We start from the raw sequence: 23,447 nt of genomic DNA on the forward strand, positions 1-23,447 counted from the left end.
ATCAGATTCATGAAACATGAACAATCAGAGAAACTGCTGTCTGACCAAACTTTAAACATCAGCAGCATTGAAGGCCTGTCTGCTTCTCTGTCTGTCTGTACACCCGTTTGTCTTCCTGTCTGTGTGTTTAGAGATGAAATCACAGCTGCTTTAACAGAAGGTGTCATCACCTGAAGAAATGTCGGCTGTCAGGTGTTGTGATGATGGTGAGGTGACCTCAGCTTCACCAAGTCGAGTGGACAAGAACTGTGTTTGTGTCACAGTAACAATGGGCCATGAGTACAAAGATGGGTCGCTGCAGCCTGGCTTTGCATGTGCATAAGCTGCATCACTCACTCATTTCACCTCCTAGAGCGTATCAGTGTGTCACATCTCTGCTTCAACCAAATCCTTCAACATCAAATAGCTTCCTGCTGTCGTAAAAACACAAATCAGATCATTTATTTATCTGTTTATTTCAGTTCAGTGAATAAAGACAGTTTGAATTTATTATAAAGAAATTAAAACAGAAATATAGTGTGACACCAGGGGGAGTGGTCAGTTTGTAAGGTGACACCAGTGGGAGTGGTCAGTCTGTAACACGACACAAGGGGGAGTGGTCAGTCTGTAAAGTGACTCCAGGGGGAGTGGTGAGTCAGTAACTTGACACCAGGGGGAGTGGCCAGTCTGTAAAGTGACACCGGGGGGGGGGGGGGGGTGGCCAGTCTGTAAAGTGACACCAGGGGGAGTGGTCAGTCTGTAAAGTGACACCAGGGGGAGTGGTCAGTCTGTAGCTCGACACCAAGGGGAGTGGCCAGTCTGTAAAGTGACACTAGGGGGAGTGGTTAGTGTGTAAGGTGACACCAGGGGGAGTGGTCAGTCTATTTGGGATTACAAACATAGATCAATAAATAATCAATAAGTAAATAACTTACACAAAAAACAATAAACACATAGATGAGTAAAAGAATTCCAAATGAGGGATTTCATGGCGAGGTGAGAGAATGGCACATTACCATTACATTATGGGTAAATACAGAGCTGAATTTTAGCTGTGGTTACAGTGCTAGCAATCATGCTGTTTTATATTTAAGACAGAAAAAGGTTTGCATCAGGCTTTCAGAATAAAAGTTCCTCCTCCAGTTTACTTAGAGTCGGGTGACCTCACCAGGTGACACAGGCCCGAGGTTATTATTACAAATCTGTCTAATGTGATACAAACTGTTTCCTGAATGTTTCATAAAGCTGTCTCTAAATGCACCTGAGTCAACCAACCATTCAGATGTGTGCTTTAACCTGTCAGAATGTTAGGTGTGTGTGGTGGGGGTGGGAGGTTTTCAAACGGGAAGTAGATGCAGCAACAGGTCAGTTTTGGTGTTCATTTGTTATGAAGGTTCATCTGAGGTTGACCGGTTCTGGTTGTCAGGTTGCTATGGGAACGCATTGATGGTGTCACAGCAGCAGCCTCATTTGTCTCTCGCCTGTCTGTCTCTTGCCTGTCTGTCTCTCACCTGTCTGCCTCCCACCTGTCTGTGTTGTATAAATACAGAACAGAGTCGCTCGTGGTCTTAAATGTGACTTAACTACCATCATGAAGCCTTCAACTGAATATAACCATATACTCAAACTAACACTAAGTGCTAACTGCTCTGAAGCTAACTTAGCCACTGGCCCCGCCTCCAGTCAGACAGACAGGTGCTGCTGTTTATGTACAGGTGTATATGCATGTGTGTGCGTGTGAAAATCCTCATTTCCATTCATTTCCACTGAATGTTGCTGGCAAGCAGTGTCTTTGTTGGCTCAGTAGTCTGGACTACAAGTCCCATAATGTAGCAGAGGCTTCTTGAGTCAGTCCTGAAAGAGAGACAGAGGCAGCTGTAAAAACACAATGTTGGACAAAAGATTGTTTAAAGTTCTACAAAATAATCTGTTTTAGGTATAATTAAATTAGTTGATGATGTAATGCATGTATTTCTTTATGATTATGTACATTTGGTGGGAAAATCAATTAAATGACCAAGATGACTCTTCAGAAGTGAAAGTAATATGATCGCGTTTCATGAATCCTGAGGGATGGAGTCGCCCTCTGGTGGCAACACAAAGGAAACAAAATCCACCAAAAAAGTCACTTCACACTAGAATTTGATTTGTGCCAGTAAAAAGTTTTTAAGAGATGTTTTTTAATAGTCTTCAGTTCACATATCTTCTAATTATTCCTGTAACTACTGTCTGTCATCTGTTGTAAAGAGACTCAGACTGAGCTAGAATGTTTGACCAATCAGTTAGCTTGACCACCAGAGGGAGCCTCTCAACACTGTTTCATCAGCTAAGGCTAGGCTAAAACTAGCTAGGACAATTCTTTGCTCATGCTAATTAGTATGTTAACATAGTATAATAAGTATGGTCCAAAATGTTAGCATCGCATGCTAACCACTGTCCTCAGCAGACATCTGTTTTTTTTTTCTTTTCACCTGGATGCTGTTTGCTGAGTCAGCATAAAATAGGAAATGAGTATAGGTGGATAAAAGGGGGCGGGGCTGTAAAATGATGTCATACTTAAGAGGACAGCTAATAATATTATAACAGCATGTTGGCATAGCATTGGAGATGTGTTGTCTTTTTTGCAGCAGTCTTCATGTTGGTTTGTTGACCACTTTGTTGTCCATCGAGCGCAATCAGCCTCATTATAATGTTTGTGTGCACAAACCAGAGAAACGAAACTTGAATCTCGTTTCACATCATTTCAAAGAAACATGTCGTTCTAGCAGAAACTGAAGCAAAACATTGTGCAGTGTTTTCAGACTGACCCTGGCTGAACTTCAAGTTTCTGAACATGTCAAACATGCAAACAATGTTGTAAATGCCATGCACCAGTCAGCCAATCTGCATTCAGCATGAGATGTCACCTGTGGGGGCAAGGTCTGACCCTTCCTGTTACCTGTGATGTCACTAATCAATCACATGATCAGGAGAGACCTCTGTTTCTTTATGGACGACAACTCGAGTGACGGACAGCTCAGGATGCTGCAGCCGCGCCTCACTAAGCGCCGCCGCCAGAGCCTTCAAGAGAGATATGAGGGTCAGAGCCTGGTCCAGATACAGGTTCAGGTCCTGATCCAGGTCAGGATTAACCTAAGACAGACCAGCCTGTGCTGTGGTCTGTACAGGTTTGTCCAGGGTCAATCCAGATGTGTATGATCTGAGTAATTCCAGATGTGTCTGTTTTCATAATCTGTGTTACCTGTGTGAGGACCTCTACAAAGCTCAGGAACAGTGAACTTTCATTATGATGAGTCAAACATTCACCTGGTCGTGGTCAATTTCAGTGTCTCCAGAAATCACAATTCTCTTCTCGATTCTGGTTTCTGAAATTCCTCCTTTCACCGTCTGAAGAGAAAATCAGAGACAGAGAGACAGATCGAAGACATTATTCTAATAAACCATCTTTACTGGATCCGCTGATGATCGCCTCAGTTCTGCTTTCTGTCTCAGACCTCTGATATTCTTGTTTCTAATCTCTCAAATGTCCAGTAAGACTCACATCGTCACTGTCTCTGGCAGAGACATGTCTGGTTGACGGAGCACTGGTTTGTGTTACCTTGGTGATGTGTGTGGTTGTAGTGGTGTTGGCGGTCTCTGCAGTGAAGGTCTGAGAGCTCAGCAGCAAACCTGTATGAGGATCAGAGTCTGCTCGACTCTGGAACACACACATAAACATCTGCCATTTAATCAATACTCAAGACACTGATTGATGTGTTTTTGTATAAGAAACGTCAATTATTTATATTCTGATGAATGTCAGCAAAACCACCTCTTACATCATCAATAACAACACACAAACACAGTCCTCACCCCTGGAGCTTCATATGTGAGAGTCTTCCTCATCACTGGGACTTCCTGACAGCAACACACATAATATTTACACATTTAAAAGCGGAAAGGAAAATTGTACTTCCTGCTAAAGTTTTAATGTTGAAATGTTCCTTAAATTTCAACTGATCTGTAAATCTGATCTGATCTTCAAGATGTTTCACTCTGCAGAGTTGTTGCTTCATATCACCAGCAGGAATCAGCGAGACAGGTGAGTCTTGGACATGATTCACTGAGCCAGGTGAATCTGGGACATGACTCACTGGGACAGGTGAGTTTGGGACATGAATCAGTGGGACAGGTAAGTCTGGGATATGATTCATTGGGACAGGTGTTCAACAGGTGACTCTGGGACAGGTGAGTCTGGGACATGACTCACTGGGACAGGTGAGTCTGGGACATGATTCATTGGGACAGGTGAGTCTGGGACATGATTCATTGGGACAGGTGAGTCTGGGACATGACTAACTGGGACAGGTGAGTCTGGGACATGATTCATTGGGACAGGTGTTGGATAGGTGACTCTGGGAAAGGTCAAACACAGGCAGATTTCCGTCTCAAGTGTTACCTTAGACTCATCACTGTGGTTGGTTGGCTGCATCTGATTGGTGGAGCCAGGTGAACACCTGGAGGTGGGGCGGGGTAAAGAGGGAGGAGGGGAGTTTTCTTCAAACCGCCACCGTCCATAATCCTCCTCAGAGTCATCGGAGTCCTCGTTGTCATGGTAACTCTGGGACACAGCACCAGTGGGTCGAGAGCCCAGACCAGAAAGGCGTCTGGTGTTGGGGCTGTTCCTATTCTCCATGCTAGTTAGCTGATGCTCATTGTGGCTAGCTGCAAAGTTAGCATTAATGCTATCCTGATGAGCATCATTAACTGGGCTCTGAGCCTGTCTAACGGCAGCCTCCATGGCTTCCTCCACTGCTGCCTGTGCTAACACGCTGATAACATCTTCACTAGCATCGCTAGCATCATCATCGCTAGCCTGGCTGCTAGGCTCATCATCACTGACATCATCATAATTGACCTCATGTTTATCTGCTGCACTCTTGGCCTGGTTAGCATCATTAGCATTGTTGCTGTCATCATCACTGGCCCATTCTTCTGTGACATCATCAGCATGCATCATGCAGGCCCCTGGTGGAGGGGGCGGGGGGTTACTAGGGGGTGGACCCACAAGACTTCCTGTTGCTACCTGAGGCTCGTCTGCCATTGGTTGGTCTCGGTCACATGGCTCCGTCATTAGGAAGACCGTCTCCACTTTTTCTGATGTCTGAAACAGAGATGTACAGGCGTGAGGGGGTGGAGCTACAGCAATCAATAATATTGATATATTGGTTATAATGTGTTTATAATATCTGAACGGCTGATTTACATTTTCATAGCAATTATCTCAACATGTCATGTCTCAAACATCATGATGGAGGTGCAAGTGTTATATATAAATATGTAAGTATTATAGCAGTTATAGTGATTGATGTTGCTGCAGGTAGAGACAGGTAGACAGACAGACAGGTATTCAGATAGACAGGTAGAGAGATATATAGGCACCTTGAGTAGGTTGTGTTCTCTGAACGTTGTTTGATCTTTGGCCGACCTCAGCAGAGCTGTCAGCTCAGGAGACATTTCATCAAATGTAGGTTTAGGCTGCGCGCACACACACACACACACACACACACACACACACACACACACACACACACACACACACACACAGATGTTAACATGAGGTCAAGACTTCTTCAGCATTTTCAGTAATGACATGAAAATAAATAAAAAGTAGATTTTTGATTCTCAGCAGAAACTGACAGCCAGGCTGCAGCCATGCAGGGGGCGTGGTCATTGAGGGCGTGGCCTTATAGGGTGTGGAAAATAGATTTGTTAGTAATAAGTCTACAATCACTAATCTGTGTTTGTCGTTCTTGTTGTCCTTCTATTAAGTCTCTACTGTGATCCCCTGTGATCTACTATGATCTACTGTGTTAGGGAGTTCCTTAGAAGAAGAAGAAGAAGAAGAAGAAGAGAAGGAAGCAGGACCATCCAAAATTACAAATAAGAGCTTTTGAAGGTTTTGGACACTATCTCTGCTGCGTTAGCGTGAAGAGAAGACGTGTCAGTTCTAATTAAGCCACTGCCCAAGAAAAAGAGAGATTCACACAAAGTGTATGAATCTATCAAAAAGGAGTTGCAATTCCTTGTCTGGAACCTGGGAACTGGGGCACCCTCTTGGATCCAGACCTGGGAGGGATTCAGGCGCTTCGCAAGCTTGGAGCAGGACTGGTGCGCTGACCCCTGTCTGGTTCTAGGGCCACGGAATGCACCAAGGAAAGAGAACTAGACACAGGAACCATGTCCTTCTCATGTCCTGACTCTCTCCTTCTCTGGAGTTGCCCATGAGATGATGAGTGGATGTGGGGATACTCATGATACTCATACTCTTCTCCCTGGAGAACCAGAGTGTCACCTCAGTGAGACTGTAGGTTGCTGAAGGAAAGTTTTGACTGTTTATACCTTTGCAACCAAAAGTGAGTTCAAAGTATTCGGCCTTCTTGGAGTCTCTGGGTGGAGTCCTGGACAGGATACTGCCTCAGGCTTTTATAGCTCTGTCTGGAACTTCAACCATCACATGGGCAGTGACGGGTTAGGGTTACAAGAACTTGCAGGGCAGTGATTGGGAGGAACAGCCAGTCTGATGTGAACCTGAGGGGGGCTTTGTTATTGAATTTAGGTGCCAGTCATGGAATTGCCATGAATTAACATGTTAGGCCTAAAGTGGTCTTCAGCTCCAACCTCCAGAAGAGTTTATTATGCATCCCAGAAGGACATGGGTTGGGGACTAGAAATCGAAATGTTTAAAGCCTCCATGTGGAGGTGACTCCAACTGTGACTGTTGTGGTCAGAGGGTCATTGGTGGTGATTTGGTCTCAGGAGTAGAGCGGGTCGTCTGTAATCCAAAGGTTGCTGGCTCAAACCCTGGCTCCCCCTAGCTGCATGTCAAAGCGTCCTTGGGCAAGATACTAAAACCCAAACTGCTCCTGATGCATGGCAGCCCTCACCATCAATGTATGGATCAATGAATCACTTGAAGTCGCTTTAGACAAAAGCGCTTACTAATTGCCCAAATGAAAATGTAAACAGGTCATCGTTAAGAAAATCTTGTGGACACCAGCATGGAGGGATGACAGCAAGCTCAAGATGGAGGCCTTCCATTCTCTGTGGACTAAGCAGTGGATATCTGGAACTGGAAGGGCTGCAGCGTCTTTGGTTGCTGAAGCAAAAACCTGGGTGTTGGAGAGGTTCAGGACTTTCAGCGGGCTTAAAGGACATTCTGACAAACAAGACTCAGGAGGAAAAAGCAGGATTGACATCAGGCATTGGACAAAAACTTAGAAGCTTTCTCAAATCAAAAGACTTCATCTCAATGGCAGAGGATGCTGTGGTTGTTAAGGGGGTCATTGGCAGTGGATTGGAGAACCGCCCTGAGTTGCTGAGGGCTCTAGACATTTTCTGACATTCTTAATTAGCATGACTCTTCAGTGTTGCATGGAGGTCAAACAGAGTGCATGTTGGGAGGAGGATCAGAAAGGACTGGAAGATGACACACTGCTCAGACTCCTCTGTGATGTTCTCATCTGGTTTGGCGGGTGACACTTTGAGTAACTAGTCTTTCCTTCTTTACTTCAGTCGAAGTCGCATTACTGTAACAACCTGAAGGATCACAGGTTACAGTTTACAGCTAACCATGAAGCCTCAAACAAAGAATAAGCATAGAAGCCAAAAAACAATCAAAACAAGGGTCGACCAACAGGAAGTGAGCAATAATAAAAGAACCCCGCCCAGCAGCCAATCAAATCCCAGTGATGAACATTGTGTTCACAGGAGAAATCTAATACATAAAGAAAATCTGATGTTGCTTCCTTTGCACCATTTTGATCAGAGGAGGAAGAGAAACAAAATGGTGTCTGTGAAGAGGTGAAGGGAGAAGCTGAGGAGAGTTTAAACTGAACACTGCAGCTTCACACTGCCTCCTGCTGGACAGGAGGAACAACACTGTGTTCAAAGAAGAGACGAGATGTCTGAAGCTTCATCTCTGGTTTAAAGTACTAGAAGTATTCAGAGTACTGAAACACGTTACACCTGATCTCCACCTGCTTTATCAGCCGAGCTGAGGTGTTCAGTTTGAACCAGCTCAGATGAGCCACATTTCCTGTTTCAGCGCTGCAGGGGTTAATGTGTCATTGCCGGGTCACTGTGTTTGCGCCTCATGCTTGTTTCCATGCTGACCACCAACCAGCTGATCAGCGTACCACTCTTGCCATGGAAGGTGACGTTCTGCCTGTCAGGTGACCTGGCAAGGGGGTGGGGCTGAGGTTCAGCTCATCCAGAGGGGATTTACGAGGGAGGAATGGGGTCAAAGGTGAGATCACAGAAGCTCTGGCTCCACCTCCTCTGGTGTCATCCTCACTAAAAACATCACTGATGATGTCACAGACGCCAGGCTGCTGCTCCAATGGTGAGGTTGGCGTCTTAACCTCACAAATCGTGATTAATGGTCCCCCTGTGATGACATCATCAGCGGAGGACAGCGGGAGGATTCTGACCTGCCTGTCCATCTCAATATTCTTTGTTGTCATGGTAACATCAGAGCTGTCGTCGATGGATGTCATGGTGACGACCCTGCCAGAGGCGGTGTCATAGCTCCGCCCGACAGTGCAGCTCTTCTCTCTGATTGGCTGAGGAGGATATTGGTTTGTCATGACCCCTCCTTCCTGGAGTGCACAGGTGAGGAACATCAAACACACACAAACTGACTGACTAACCAGTCATGTGTCATATGTCATTTGTGGTTCAGGTGGCTGTTTGTGTTTAACTGACAACTGAGTCGACCTACCGCTGATGAGTAGCTGTCCAGGGGGAGGACCTTAGAGACAGACAGACAGACAGACAAACAGACAGACAGACAGCAGGTAAGGGTTCATGTGTCTGTAGTGAGGGGATGCATTACATTTATTCACCAGCAGATGTCAGTGTGTTTCAGAAAATCACCTCTTCTGGCTCCAGTGGCTCGATCATTGGGGAGTCGTCGAGCCGCCGTAGTGGTGAGGAGGCGAGACGTTTCTCCCACTCTGTCATCCCTCCTCCTCCAGCTCCTCCCTCTAAGAAGGAGCGTCTGAGAGCACTGATGGTGCTCTGAGGTTTCAGCTCCTCCTCTGGACTCCCCAATGTCTCCTGAACATCAACAGCAGACAAACATTGAATCTCCAACAGGTCACAACATCATAACATCCAGAATACTGATAACTGTCCTACCTGAGTCTTCAAGTCTTCATCTTGATCAGACTGACAGACAGACAGACAGACAGACAGAGACAGACAGATGGGTTCATGTTAGAAGACAGTTACCATTCATCTACATACAAGTGAAGCAGTGAGTAGTTGCCTCAGACATAGAGAGAAGATGGATCACTGGTTGGTTGGTTGACACTAAACTTGGATGGAGAATGGGTGTGGACCCTCTCTGTGTCTCTCTTTAACACTGTAAGATGTTTTTCAACATTTTGGTTAATTTCTTGGGAAATGATGTAAAAATCTTGATGAAAAAAAATCAGGTGAATTTCGGTGACTAGGGTTAGGGTATCTCTGAGTGATGACAGTTATATGATGTAAATATGATGTGGATTAAAGTATAAATCAGGAGCTTGCGGATTAAAACATGCTCAATTTGTTGTTGGGTTGGATTTGATTGAATTAAAGGCTAACCCTAACCCTCGGCTGGGGCATGAGCTCTACTCGAAGCCTTTAAGTTTATTTTGTCCCGATATATTTCATAAGCAGCTGATCTGTTAGAAACTGTAACTTGCTCTGTTTCTATCAGCAGTACCTCTGTAGCTGTCAGCTCTCCGTCCACAGCTGTGTCAGTCAGCTCTGTCTGAGAACACAAACAAACACACTTTCAGTCCAGGTCAACATCATAAACAGGAGGTCAACATCATAAACCGGAAGTCAAAATCATAAACAGGAAGTCAACATCATAAACAGGAAGTCACCATCATGAAAAGTTTCACAGTTTTTTCAGTCCACATCTCTTTTCTTGAACGTCATCAACAACCAGCATTGAATAATCTATAACTCATACATCTGATGAAGAAACTGTTTCAAGTCAGCAAACACTGGCTGCTTCATCTAACACAGGTGATACAGGTGAGACAAGACAGGTGAGACAGGAGAGACAAGAGAGACACACATCTCAGGTGAGACAAGTGCTTGTTACCTTGGTGTCCTGTTTCTGAGGAGTCGGAGGACTCTGTTGGGAAATCACTGTCTCTCCAGTCTCCTCCTTCTCCTCCTCTTCCTCCCGCACCTCCACTTTATCCATCTCTAACCTTCCCTGCACCTCCTTCTCCAACACGAGCACCTCCTCAACTAGGAGACGAGAGAATACAAGAAAAGGAGAAAGGAGGATGTGTCCATCAGTTTCAGACACCTGCTTTAATGCATGTCCTCTGATTGGTTGTTTCTGTACCTTGCTCCGCCCTCTTCTCATCTGTCCTCCTCTCAGGTGTTACCGTGGTGATGAGGTCACTAACAGTGATGAATTTAGATGCTCCGTACAGCCCCGCCCCCATATCTACACACACACACACACACACACACACACACACACACACACACACACACACACACACATTAGTGTGTGATGCCAACAACCATCAGCTGAAGCAGCAGTAACCATAGCAACCACTATCGTCATGTTCATCATCAGCAAAACATCACGGCCTGTCCTTGCCAAGGCAACGGCAAGTCCAGCCAATCACAGCTCAATGAACATGCAAGGCAGCCTGGGCCAATCAGCATTCAGAACCACCATTAAGCCATGACCTTTTATTATCAAGCATCACAAAGCTAGCAATGCTAACAAAGCTAACATTGCTAACAATGTTAGCAATATTCACAGAGATAACAAAGTTTGTAATTCTAAAGATGCTAATTATGTTAAATATGCTAATAAGGCTCATTAAAGTGTCAGACCTCCTTCCTGTCGACTTCACAGAGAGAGGTGGAGCTTAATCAGGACATGGACATCAGGGGGCAGGGCTTAGTTATTGTGTTGTCTGAATTCAATGAAGAGTTGTACCGACTGCTGGACGAGACAGGGTTGGGTTTGGCTTTTAAGAGCCTGGGGAGTATTATAATCAGACGAGGGGTGAAAAGACAAAGTTTCAATCTTCTGATTGTAGATGTTGAATACATCAAATAATATTTATTATTACACCATGTCTGAATAGAGACTAACTTCTATGATTAGGTGTATAAATTTCAATATCAATTTTCTACCAGCTTTTAAAAGACTGTGTCACACCTGAGTCAACAGCGCCTCCTTACTAAAAGCAAAGTTTCTCCTCCTGCCCAGAATTGTTCTGAGAAGTTTCCTAAATCATTGGGAAGCTCGGACTCCGTGTTAGAAGTCTGGAGCTCTGGGGCGCCACTTAGCTCAGCTGGTAGACCAGTGTCCCATATACAGAGGCTGTGTCCCTGCTGCAGCAGCCCTGGGTTCGAGTCCCGGCCCGGCGCCCTTTGCTGCGTGTCACTCCCCCTCTCTCAACTTGTTTCCTGCCATAAAATATACGTTAAAGTGGATATGGGGCCCAGTCTGTGAGGTCCTAACTTACACACCTGATTATGTTATTGATGACAGGACGGAGCTCTGACTACGTGATTAACAAAAAAGGAAGAGCAAATTGGACAAAAACTGAAACCAATCCCAGGTGTGTCTGAATGAAGCAGGTCCCCTCCAACCAACCAGGACACAGCCAAGGTGTATTCACCTTTTTTCCAGACAATGTGAATGAGGTGCAGCATTGAGAACTGTGGCCAAGTTTGTAACAGCATTCCAGCAGTAATGAGCGCTACCTGTGTTCGTGCCACCATTGGCTTTAGGAGACGCTGTGATAGCTGGAGAGCCAATCAGAGTGGATGCTGCCCTCGAAGCTGAGGACCAATCAAAAACGGCAGTCACCAACAAGTGAAAGAAGAAGTGACATCACAGAGCAACTCTCCTACTGCTACTATTGGGACCAGTAGTACAGAGACGAGAACGAGGACTACTTGGACCAGAACTACAAGTATTGATAACAGAACTCCAACCACTCAGACCAGAACTACAACTACAGAGACCAGAGCTAAGAAATCCTGAGACCAGAACTTCGACTACTGATAACAGAACTGCTACTTGTCAGACAAGAACTGTGACTACTACTGTGAACTACAACTACTTTGTCTAGAGCTGCGAGTATTGGGACCAGAACTATGACAACTGAGTCCAAAAGTGCGATTACTGGGCACGAACTATAATTACTGAGACCAGAACTACCACTACTGGACAAGATGTAAAACAACTGGGACCAGAACAATGATCACGGAGACCAGAACTACCACTAATGGGACCAGAACTAGTCTGGTCAAAGAAATAACCGACCAATCAGAGAGCTGAACTATGAAAAAACACTAGTAATACAGAGAACAATACTTTTACTCTTGGGATCATGAATACAAATACTGCCACCAGGACTACCTGAACTACTGATACTGGGTCCAGTACTAGCATCATTATTATGAGTACCTCCATCCAGGCTGCGGCTCATCATGTTCCTTTTGCTGATGCATCGTGGGAAATGCGGTGCAGGTCTGGAGATCTGAGCACTGGCTCGACGACTCTGAATCTGAGTGCGACCACTGTAACGAAACTTTGAACCCAGAGAGAGTAACTTCTTAGGAGTTTCCTCTGGAGACATCAGCCTGAGTGACAGGGAGAGAGACAGACATCACACCATGATCTCTGACATCTAACCTCACACACATCACACCATGACCTCTGACATCTAACCTCACACACATCACACCATGACCTCTGACATCTAACCTCACACACATCACACCATGACCTCTGACATCTAACCTCACACACATCACATCATGACCTCTGACATCTGATACATCACAGACTTGCACTGACCTGAAGAATGAGTGATGCTCCACACAGACTTTCCACAGTCGTTTTGCTGCTCGGTGGTTCAGCAGCTTGAAACCAATAGTGGACTCAAACTGGTCAAACTGGAGACAAACAGTAAGACTTAGAGGCTTGGCATTAAGTAGCTGGTCTGTGATTTGCCAATATACACAAAGAAGCACATGAAGCACACTTGAGACCAACTTTTCAAGCGGGCTCTGGCAGGTTAGTGAACTGTTCCTAAAAATCGATCAAACCAACTGGACTTTGGGATCAGGTGCACACAGACCCAGACTGGAGCACCATTAAACTGTTCATACAGGGCCTGGGCAGACCTGTCAGTCTGATGTTGTTTTATGATGGCTATACGTGAAAAGTTTCTCTAATCAACTGAGTTACATTTATTTTATATTTATTTTCTAATAAATGTTGTTTTGTCATCACGAAACTCTCAAGGTTGAATTTAATGATGGAGATGTTTGTTCTTTTGAACACTGGTTCAGAGGAGGCTTAGGAACGATAGACAGCTACGTCTTTCTGTCTTCACATGATGAAGTCTAATGATTTTGGTCACTTTGTGATCTTTCTTGAATGCCACCATGAGATCAAGCTGGTTTGTTACATTTAGTTTAATCTGACAATGACTAACGCACAGAATGGCAGCAGTCGTGTGGATCTTAACATCCAGTGATAAATTATCCAGTCCGTGTCGGAACTCTTCTTCTGTGATGATGAGGTGCTGGTGCCTCACCTCTCCAGGTCGGATCTTGATGTAGAAGTTGTTTCTTTTGTAGGAGATCTTCAGGATCTTTGGCCAGGAGAATCTGTTGATCCTCAGTCTGTCTCTGTAGACCAGCAGACCGCTACTGCACACGCCCAACATGATGGCCACGCCCTCCGAGTCCTATACACACACACACACACACACACACACACACACACACAGACACACACACACACACACACACACACACCATGGCTTTATGAATGACTTAAATGGAACAAGTGGTTTCAGCTTATGTTGCACTGACAGCTCTTCTCTGTATTTCAGTGACTTTAGTTCTTTCCTGGACACATTCTTATTTTTGTCGTTGATATTTTTTCAACCTCATCAATTAGTCCAATGTCACAGACTGAAATCCTGGAGAAAATTTAACTTTGATCTGTGGTCACGACCAGGAAGTGGCAGGAGGCGGCAGATGTAAGGAAGGTTGCTCGGGTGTTAATGTCTACACTGAGCTGTTAAATACACAGTGTTTTAGTTTTGTTCAACTGCAGTGATATTACACACATTCAACACACTCACAAACTTTAAGACAAGGGTACAGGAAGTGCCTAACTGATTTCTGGTTTTAGGACTCATTACTACACCATATGTTCAATCTAATATTTAATCTAATAATAACAGCAACAGTATGAGGCGATAAACGATGACATGAAGATGTTTGTATGAGCACACACACACACACACACACACACACACACACACACACACACACACACACACACACACACACACACAGGAAACTGTCTTACCTCTGACTTAGCTGAAGGCAAGCAATCAAAGCGGCTTCCTACCATCTACTCCATTCAGACAGACAGGCAAACAGACACACAAAACAAAAAGATAAAGAAGAGCTGCTCTAAATTTAATACGACACTCAAAGATAGCACACAGTACTATTACACTGACAAACAGACAGACAGACAGACAGCTTCTATCACAGTGTTGTCTGATGTTGAATAAACAGATTCATTTGTAAAGTTCATGCTCTGTGCGACCTGTCTGACCACTGACGGCTTCAGTAATATGCAGTTTGTGTTGTAAATCTTTGAGCAACCGACTGGAGTCACGTCCATTTACATTAGTCCACATCTCCCGGTCCAGCTGGAGCCCTGATCTGTGTCGACCATCAGAGCCAGAGTGTGATCTGAGATGTTGTTGTGGAGAGGGGTCTCTGTAGAGGTGCTGACCCATCAGCCTGTTTGTCTGTGACCAGACATAAGCCAGCAGCAGCCTGATATCCAAGCTGAATGAGCAGGACGCTCATCCAGCTGCTCAGGCTGGATGGTAGAAAGATGCTGTGGACACTGATCTTCTCAGAATACACTCATGTTCACCTGTAATTGGATCTGCCTGTCTGATTTTGTGCATCTGATCCATCTGCTTATACTTTACCTGCCTCAGATCTTTTGATCTTGTGTCCACTGACTCCACCTGTTGTCCAACTGGATCAGTAAACAAAGCTGGCTTTCATCAAACTGCCTTGATTTCATTACAAAGCAGAACAAGCACTGCACGTCTTTTAGGTTAGTTTGTAGAATTTAAACTAGGCATTTTAAATCCCTCCAATATATCAATATGTTTTGTGATTAAATCTGTGATCAGTGCAATCAGGTCACTGTGGATCCTGTTAGACCTGCTGCTGATCCCGATCTGAGAGACAGTCTGTCCGAAACTGAGAGACTCAATCAATCAGGACAACAGCCACGATGGAAAAATCATTAATGTCACCCTGATCACACACAGACGCACACACGCACACACACATGCACACACACATACACACACACACACACTTACACACACGCACGCACACACACACACACACACACATACATATACACACACACACACACACGCACACACACGCACACACACACAAACATGCACACACACGCACACACACACACACACTCACGCAAACACACACACACACACAAAGATGATTAATAATGGACAGGAAGTGGGTCACGTATTGGTGATTGACCAGCTAGCAGAACATCAGCTGCACTGATCCTCTCACTGTGTTCTGTGTAGTTTATATTATATAGAAGTTAAATTCACAATTCAAATAAATACGTTAAGATAAATAAAACACTTCGTAACTCCATATGATAGCAAACAAGATGAAAATATTAAAACCTGTTTGACAGAAAATGTAAACTGTATCAAAAGAATTTATCAATGTATGTGTCCAACTATATATATATATATATATATATATATATATATATATATATATATATATATATATATATATATATATATATATATATATATATATATATATATATATGTATATATATATATATATAGTCCAGAATGGAACTACAGGGCTGATCAGAACATACAGCTACTGTTTGTTTCTCTAATGCAGTGCTAACAATGCTAACAATGCTAAAGACATATTTCAGTATATGTTTTATAGGAGCTGTCTGAATGCAGCATCCACCTGTTTCCCTGCAGTCTGAAGGGTTATGTTCTGTGTGTTTACCTTCGCGTGATGAAGGTCCACTCCATACATCGAAAGCTTTTTCACATTGTCCAAGAAGTGCATCTCTGCTTCAGCTGGTGTCATTCCTCTAAACACACAATCACACGTGGCTTCAGTTTGTTTCACTCCCAATAACATTTATAGTTTCATTTAACATTTATAAACGGAACCTTATGTTTAATTTAATGTTCACATACAGAATCTTATGTTTCATTTAACGTTTATAAACAGAACCTTTTGTTTCATTTAACGTTTTTAAATGGAACCTTATGTGTCATTTAACGTTTATAAACAGAACCTTTTGTTTCATTTAATGTATATAAACAGAACCTTATCTGTCATTTAACATTTATAAACAGAACCATTTGTTTCATTTAACGTTTATAAATAGGACTTTATGTTTCATTTAACGTTCATAAACAGAACCTTATCTTTCATTTAGCATTTATAAACAGAACCTTATCTTTCATTTAGCATTTATAAACAGAACCTTATCTTTCATTTAACATTTATAAACAGAATCTAATGTTTCATTTTACGTTTATAAACGGAACCTTCTGTTTCCTTTCATGTTATAAAGAGAACCTGTATGTTTTGTGAAGCTCCATGATCTTCTCCTCCATTTCTTTTGTTTGGTTTGGGGCGAAACAGAGTTCACTGATGTAATCTGAACCACACTCATCTGAGAGAGAGAGAGAGAGAGAGAGAGAGACAAGTGGTCAGAGACAGCAGCTGAGTACAATAATACAGTATAGGGGGTAAAACAAGTCAGAGAAATATTCCGTTGGGTTCTGTAAGGTACTAAAGGGCTATTGGGGGGTTCTGTAGAGTACTTGTGGGTAATATATGATTCTGTATGGTACTGAAGGGCACTGCATGGCTCTTTATGGTTCTGTAGGGTATGTAAGCCTCTGAACAGTACTGTAGGGTTCTGTATGTTTCTGCGTGGTACTGTAGAGTACTGCTTAGCCCTGGGCTACGTATCGTTCTGTAGGGCATTGCAGAGCTCTGTGTGGTTCTATAGGGGCGACAGGATTCTGTGGGGATCTGTCGGGTTATATTAGTGCAGAGCAGTGCAATACCGGGATCGTAGTCTCCAAGCTCTGATTGGACGGTGTAGGAGCCGAGGACGGTGTGAGTTGCAAATGAACATGGAAGACGACCAGAAACTATATCCTGTCTGAGCTGGAGACACAGAAAGTACCTGCAGACAGACAGACAGATAGACATCACCTGTCTCAGATGAACCAGCATGTGACAGTGTTGAGCTGGATGGACAGGTGAGTGAGTCTACCTGGTGATGTCCTCAGACAGCTGGGTGGGATCAGGAGGGTAAAACTTGATGTTAAAGGAGAAATTCCAGGGAACACCTGCCAGACACAGACGAGGGATCAGTTAACACATTCAACCTTTTCTACTGGATCAGGATCCGCTACCAAAACTGACCATTCAGGGTCAAACTTCCCCCTTCCCCAGGTGGAAGAGGCGGAGCTACTGACCTCTGACCTGCTTCTTCATCTCCTTCGCTGGATCCAGCCAGTTCTACAAGACAAAAGGTAGGGTCAGACAGACAGACAGAATGGCAAACAGACAGACAGATAAACAGACAGACAGACAGGTACCTTGTTGTTGTCGGCATCTCTGAAGCACAGAGCGAAGTAGTCTCTCTCCAGCAGGTTGACATGGTCACAAACTTTCTCAAACAGCTGAAGACCACGAGACCGTTTCTACACAAGAGACAGGACAGAGTTCATCTTTGATCATGTTCTCACCTGTCCCATCTGTCTCACCTGTCTCAAGCTGTCTCACCTCCACAGTGCAAGTGAACAGTGACCCGTCCAGCAGGGTCACTTTGGTCTGCATCGTCCTGAAGCTCAGCGGGTTTCTTGCTGGAGAGCGAGCGATCCGACTGTTCGATGACAGGTGACTTGACGAGTCATCAGCCAATGAGCTCCGAGGTTGACTTTGGGACAGCCTGCCCTCCCCTCCCTGCGGGCACAGGAAATGATGTCACATTTCACGTCCTTGTTTAGAATTATTATCTAGTGTTCATTGTTTTGGGGTTTTTTTTTACCTGTTTCGGTGTGGAGTGGGCGGCAGCTTCAGGGAAAGACTCCTGTGGCTCACCTGCCTCTGTCGTCATGGTGATTCACCTGCACATTACCAGCAGTTACCATAGAAATTAATAGTAATAACACTCTGGAGTTCAAGAGCACACTGAGCTGGAAGTAGATTGGCTGTCAGGGAAATGGTGCATTCATTTGTAGTCAGAAAAGAGGAAACTCAGTCCAGAGCAAAGGTTGTTCTGATTAAATGAGGTTAGCTAGAGAGCACCTGAGCAACTTGAGCGACAGTGACACTGTTTCACAGTATAATGTGAAGGTAAATGTCTTTGTAATGTTAATCGTGAACTTGGGTTAGTCATCTCAGTAAATATGTACCAATCTACATAAAAGTCCAGAACAGAATAAACATTTTCTGAAAGAAGCCCAACATCTCTTATGTGAACTGCGCTCGTGTCCTTGAAGGCAGCATCAGTTTTAAACACTCTACTTTCTGCTCTGCAGCTGCATCCATCTGTGATGGGAAAATTGCTTTTCATTATGGGTTGATGAACTTTGAACTATTTTGTCGAATATGATTTCTTAAAAACATTTATCTAACTTGCTTCATGTGACTGATATCTTATGCAAATGTATGAACACCTAACCTCTGCCCTATATGATTGTAATAGAGTCACGAACCAGCCAAAACTCAGATAGAAAGTCACCTTCTTGTCTCATGTTTTATGTCTGATAATTTTATGCTTCGCACAGAGTCCCAGGTCATGCGTCATGAAGTTTTAACTTTATGTCTTGTGTGGATGAGAAGCCTGTCTGATTGGGATAGTCATATGTATGTATGTGTGTAGCTTAATCATTGCTGGCGCTGAGAGTGCTTGTCTCTTCCCCTGACCTTGTTGATATCTGTGTATAAATTGTGAACACTCCTTTACTCGGGGCTCATTCACTCGGCTCATGAATTTGACTGCGTGGTGAGTCCATCTGCAGATGGTTGGATTAAACTTACAGAAAAGACAGATCTGACTTACTCTTTTATTGACAGAAATTTCCACCACACATCCTGTCTGCAGAACTCCAGAGAGTCCGCTTGAGGTGCGGACAGCACTGGACTTTACTGATTCAATTGCCCACAGTCATTGCAACATGTACATGACGTAACTTATAACAATAATAAGTAGCTACTAGTGATAATAATAAGAAGAGAGAAAGATGTGAGACAACTTACCATAATCAGATTTTTGGATAATAATAATAATAATAATAATAATAATAATAATAATAATAATAATAATAATAATAATAATAATGAAACTTCAGACAACAAAGTGATACAGCTAACAGAGCCATCCATCCATCCATCCATTTTCTTCCGCTTATCCGGGGCGAGGTCGCGGGGGCAGCTGCCTGGGCAGGGACACCCGGACTTCCCTCTCCCCGGACACTTCCTCCAGCTCCTCCGGGAGGATCCCAAGGCGTTCCCAGTGCAGCCGAGTGACATAGTCACTCCAGCGTGTCCTGGGTCTTCCTCTGGGTCTCCTCCCAGTGGGGCATGCCAGGAACACCTCTCGAGGACGGCGTCCAGGGTGCATCCGAAACAGATGTCCGGGCCACCTCAGCTGGTTCCTCTCAATGTGGAGGAGCAGCGGCTCTACTCCGAGCTCCTCCCGGGTGACAGAGCTCCTCGCCCTATCCTATCTCTAAGCGAGCGCCCCGCCACCCTGCGGAGGAAACTCATTTCGGACGCTCGTATCCGGGATCTTATTCTTTCGGTCATGACCCAAAGTTCATGACCATAGGGGAGGGTAGGAACGTAGATTGACCGGTAAACTGAGAGCTTCGCTAACAGAGCGTCACAGCTAAAAGAGCGATACAGCTAACAGAGCTTCACAGCTAATAGAGTGATACAGCTAACAGAGCTTCACAGCTAACAGAGAGACACAGTTAACAGAGCGACACAGCTAACAGAGTGTCAGAGCTAACAGGGTGATACAGCTAACAGAGCGTCACAGCTAATGGAGCTTCATAGCTAACAGTGCTTCACAGCTAACAGAGCGACACAGCTAACAGAGCTTCACAGCTAACAGAGCGATCCAGCTAACAGAGTGTCAGAGCTAACAGAGTGATACAGCTAACAGAACTTCACAGCTAACAGAGCTTCACAGCTAACAGAGCGTCACAGCTAACAGAGTGATACAGCTAACAGAGCTTCACAGCTAACAGAGCGACACAGCTAACAGAGCTTCACAGCTAACAGAGCGATACAGCTAACAGAGCGACACAGCTAACAGAGTGATCCAGCTAACAGAGTCTCAGAGCTAACAGAGTGATACAGCTAACAGAGTCTCAGAGCTAACAGAGCGATACAGCTAACAGAGTTTCAGAGCTAACAGAGCGTCACAGCTAACAGAGTGATACAGCTAACAGAGCGTCACAGCTAACAGTGATACAGCTAACAGAGCTTCACAGCTAACAGACTGATACAGCTAACAGAGCGCCACAGCTAACAGAGCTTCACAGTTAACAGAGCGATACAGCTAACAGAGCGACACAGCTAACAGAGTGATCCAGCTAACAGAGTCTCAGAGCTAACAGAGTGATACAGCTAACAGAGTCTCAGAGCTAACAGAGCGATACAGCTAACAGAGTTTCAGAGCTAACAGAGCGTCACAGCTAACAGAGTGATACAGCTAACAGAGCGTCACAGCTAACAGTGATACAGCTAACAGAGCTTCACAGCTAACAGACTGATACAGCTAACAGAGCGCCACAGCTAACAGAGCTTCACAGTTAACAGAGCCATACAGCTAACAGAGCGACACAGCTAACGGAGCGACACAGCTAACAGAGCGTCACAGCTAACAGAGCGACACAGCTAAAGGAGCGACACAGCTAACAAGAGCTTCACAGCTAACAGAGCGTCACAGCTAACAGAGCGACACAGCTAACAAGAGCTTCACAGCTAACAGAGCGTCACAGCTAACAGAGTGATACTACTAACAGAGTGTCAGAGCTAACAGAGCGTCACAGCTAACAGAGCGATACAGTTAACAGAGTGATACAACTAACAGAGTGTCAGAGCTAACAGAGCGTCACAGCTAACAGAGCGATACAGCTAACAGAGTGTTAGAGCTAACAAGAGCTTCACAGCTAACAGAGCGTCACAGCTAACAGAGTGATACAACTAACAGAGTGTCAGAGCTAACACAGCCTCACAGCGAACAGAGCGATACAGTTAACAGAGTGATACAACTAACAGAGTGTCAGAGCTAACAGAGCGTCACAGCTAACAGAGCGATACAGCTAACAGAGTGTTAGAGCTAACAGAGCAATACAGCTAACAGAGCGATACAGCTAACAGAGTGTCAGAGCTAACAGAGCGATATAGCTAACAGAGCGATACAGCTAACAGAGTGTCAGAGCTAACAGAGCGATATAGCTAACAGAGCGATACAGCTAACAGAGTGTCAGAGCTAACAGAGCGTCACAGCTAACAGAATGATACAGCTAACAGAGTGTCAGAGTTAACAGGACGATACAGCTAACAGAGTATCAGAACTAACAGAGCGTCACAGCTAACAGAGCTTCACAGCTAACAGAGCAACTTTCTGTGTCCAATCAAAGAGCTTTTTTAAATTGCTGAAACACTGAATACAACAGTATACATGTTTTGGATGAGTTTTTTGGGGAGAAATGTTTCTAACTTTCAATCACTGTTAGTTTATTTGATTGATTTTATGTACTGACAATGTGATTGTGTTGTATGTTTCAGTCCTGCAATTGTTACTTTTGTATGAAGCTGATTTATAAATAAGTTTTAGTAATATCTGTATTTGCAACATATTTTTCTGTCACCTTTATTGTTTATTGATTTCTGATGTTTGTCTGATGCCTTTTCTCAGATCAGTAAAGTCTCATCAGGTGATCTTAAACAGCTGATGAGCAACATGAACTGTGACGTCACAGTAGGTCATTAACAATAATTAACACGAACTTATAAAATAACACAAACTTGTAAATAACATATAATACTAAATTTGTTTTAATTAAACGTTAATAACATTAAATTCTATCTGAAATGAGACGTTTGTCACACAGACATGATGCGGTCCAGTCTGCGGTTCTGAGTCTTTGTCGTCCTGCAGCAGGAAACACCCCGCTGCAACACACACACACACACACACACACACTGAGCTGCAGAGTGATGAAGCAGAATGATGCTCTCTCTCTCTCTCTCTCTCTCTCTCTCTCTCTCTCTCTCTCTATCTATCTATCTATCTCTATCTCGTCCCCTTGGTCCTGATCATTGATATTAAAGTGATGATCACTTCTATCAGTGATCAATAACCTGCACATCAATCCATCAGTTCATCTTTACCTGTCCTCGTGCAGGACGCTCGCCCTCTTCCTCCCGTTGACGGACGTTTTTTTTTTTTTTTTTTTACTACGTCACTTCTCTCTTCCGACACAGCGCACGTCGGCTGCGGAACTGTGACGTCATGACGCACGGAGCGGAGACAGCAGTTTTTTTTTTTTTTTTTAAATAGATCGTCAGTCATTTAAGTCAGTACTGATGATGTACATGAAGTACTGTTGTGGTATTTGTATAAACTGAGCCCACCTCATCGTGTGTGTGTGTGTGTGTGTGTGTGTGTGTGTGTGTGTGTGTGTGTGTGTGTGTGTGTGTGTGCGTGTTTGTGTGTGTGTTTTACTCACCAGCGATGGATCCAGCAGAAGAAAAAGAGAAACACACACACATATTATATATTATAAATGCATGTATATAGTGAACTTCACTCTTCATGTATCAGACAAGCTATCAATATTGACAGTTTCTAGTCTCAGTTTAACTTCATGAAAAGTGTCAGTCGGTCCTGATGTGTGCTGACTATTGATTGTTGATCAGCTGTGATCTGTACTGGCTGGTTACTGTAGGGTTACTGTATTTATATGTATATTTGAATATGTGTATTCATGCATCTGAATAAAGCTACTCCCTGTAGTATACTGAAATGATCATTTTTATATTATCAGCCACTCTGTGAAACATTGAACTGATCACTGTAATCAATAACTGATCAGATTGGCAGCCAGCTGCCAATCAAATCTAACCTTCTTCATGTTTGTGATCAATAATATTTATTATTTTTTTTAGAACAATAAAATCAGTGGTTTCTTTACATTCTGAGTCTCAAACAAACAATAATCAATAATCTGAATGAATATTAACATCTAATCTAAATGTTTAAAACT

At 43.9% G+C, this 23,447-nt stretch overlaps 1 protein-coding gene across 9 annotated transcripts; it reads right to left on the reverse strand.

Annotated features, from left to right (window-relative positions):
• Positions 1 to 145: 145 nt before the first annotated feature.
• On the reverse strand, positions 146 to 22,643 carry epb41l3a (erythrocyte membrane protein band 4.1-like 3a). Of its 9 annotated transcripts, none has more exons than XM_037079047.1 (28): positions 19,423 to 19,438; positions 18,209 to 18,287; positions 17,944 to 18,123; positions 17,757 to 17,861; positions 17,634 to 17,676; positions 17,429 to 17,504; positions 17,217 to 17,338; positions 16,720 to 16,816; positions 16,135 to 16,222; positions 14,393 to 14,437; positions 13,608 to 13,760; positions 12,863 to 12,960; positions 12,470 to 12,645; positions 11,761 to 11,838; positions 10,373 to 10,477; positions 10,121 to 10,272; positions 9,731 to 9,778; positions 9,160 to 9,189; positions 8,896 to 9,078; positions 8,741 to 8,770; positions 8,451 to 8,618; positions 5,401 to 5,496; positions 4,418 to 5,122; positions 3,832 to 3,876; positions 3,578 to 3,676; positions 3,286 to 3,366; positions 2,918 to 3,039; positions 146 to 1,833 (listed from the first exon to the last, which is right to left on the reverse strand). In XM_037079047.1, exons 2-27 carry the CDS (start codon positions 18,275 to 18,277, stop codon positions 2,929 to 2,931), a joined length of 3,183 nt encoding a protein of 1,060 aa, XP_036934942.1. In that variant the 5' UTR covers positions 18,278 to 18,287; positions 19,423 to 19,438; the 3' UTR covers positions 146 to 1,833; positions 2,918 to 2,928. The 9 variants fall into 9 exon arrangements, with proteins under 9 accessions (XP_036934942.1, XP_036934941.1, XP_036934944.1 ...); XM_037079046.1 differs by lacking the exon at positions 19,423 to 19,438 and adding an exon at positions 22,573 to 22,643 and having other exon boundaries at positions 148 to 1,833; XM_037079048.1 differs by lacking the exon at positions 19,423 to 19,438 and adding an exon at positions 22,573 to 22,643 and having other exon boundaries at positions 149 to 1,833; positions 8,451 to 8,582.
• Between the last annotated feature and the right edge of the window lie 804 nt (positions 22,644 to 23,447).

This window comes from Acanthopagrus latus, chromosome 19, assembly GCF_904848185.1.
Source record: "Acanthopagrus latus isolate v.2019 chromosome 19, fAcaLat1.1, whole genome shotgun sequence".
In the NCBI taxonomy this organism is placed as follows: Eukaryota; Metazoa; Chordata; class Actinopteri; order Spariformes; family Sparidae; genus Acanthopagrus; species Acanthopagrus latus.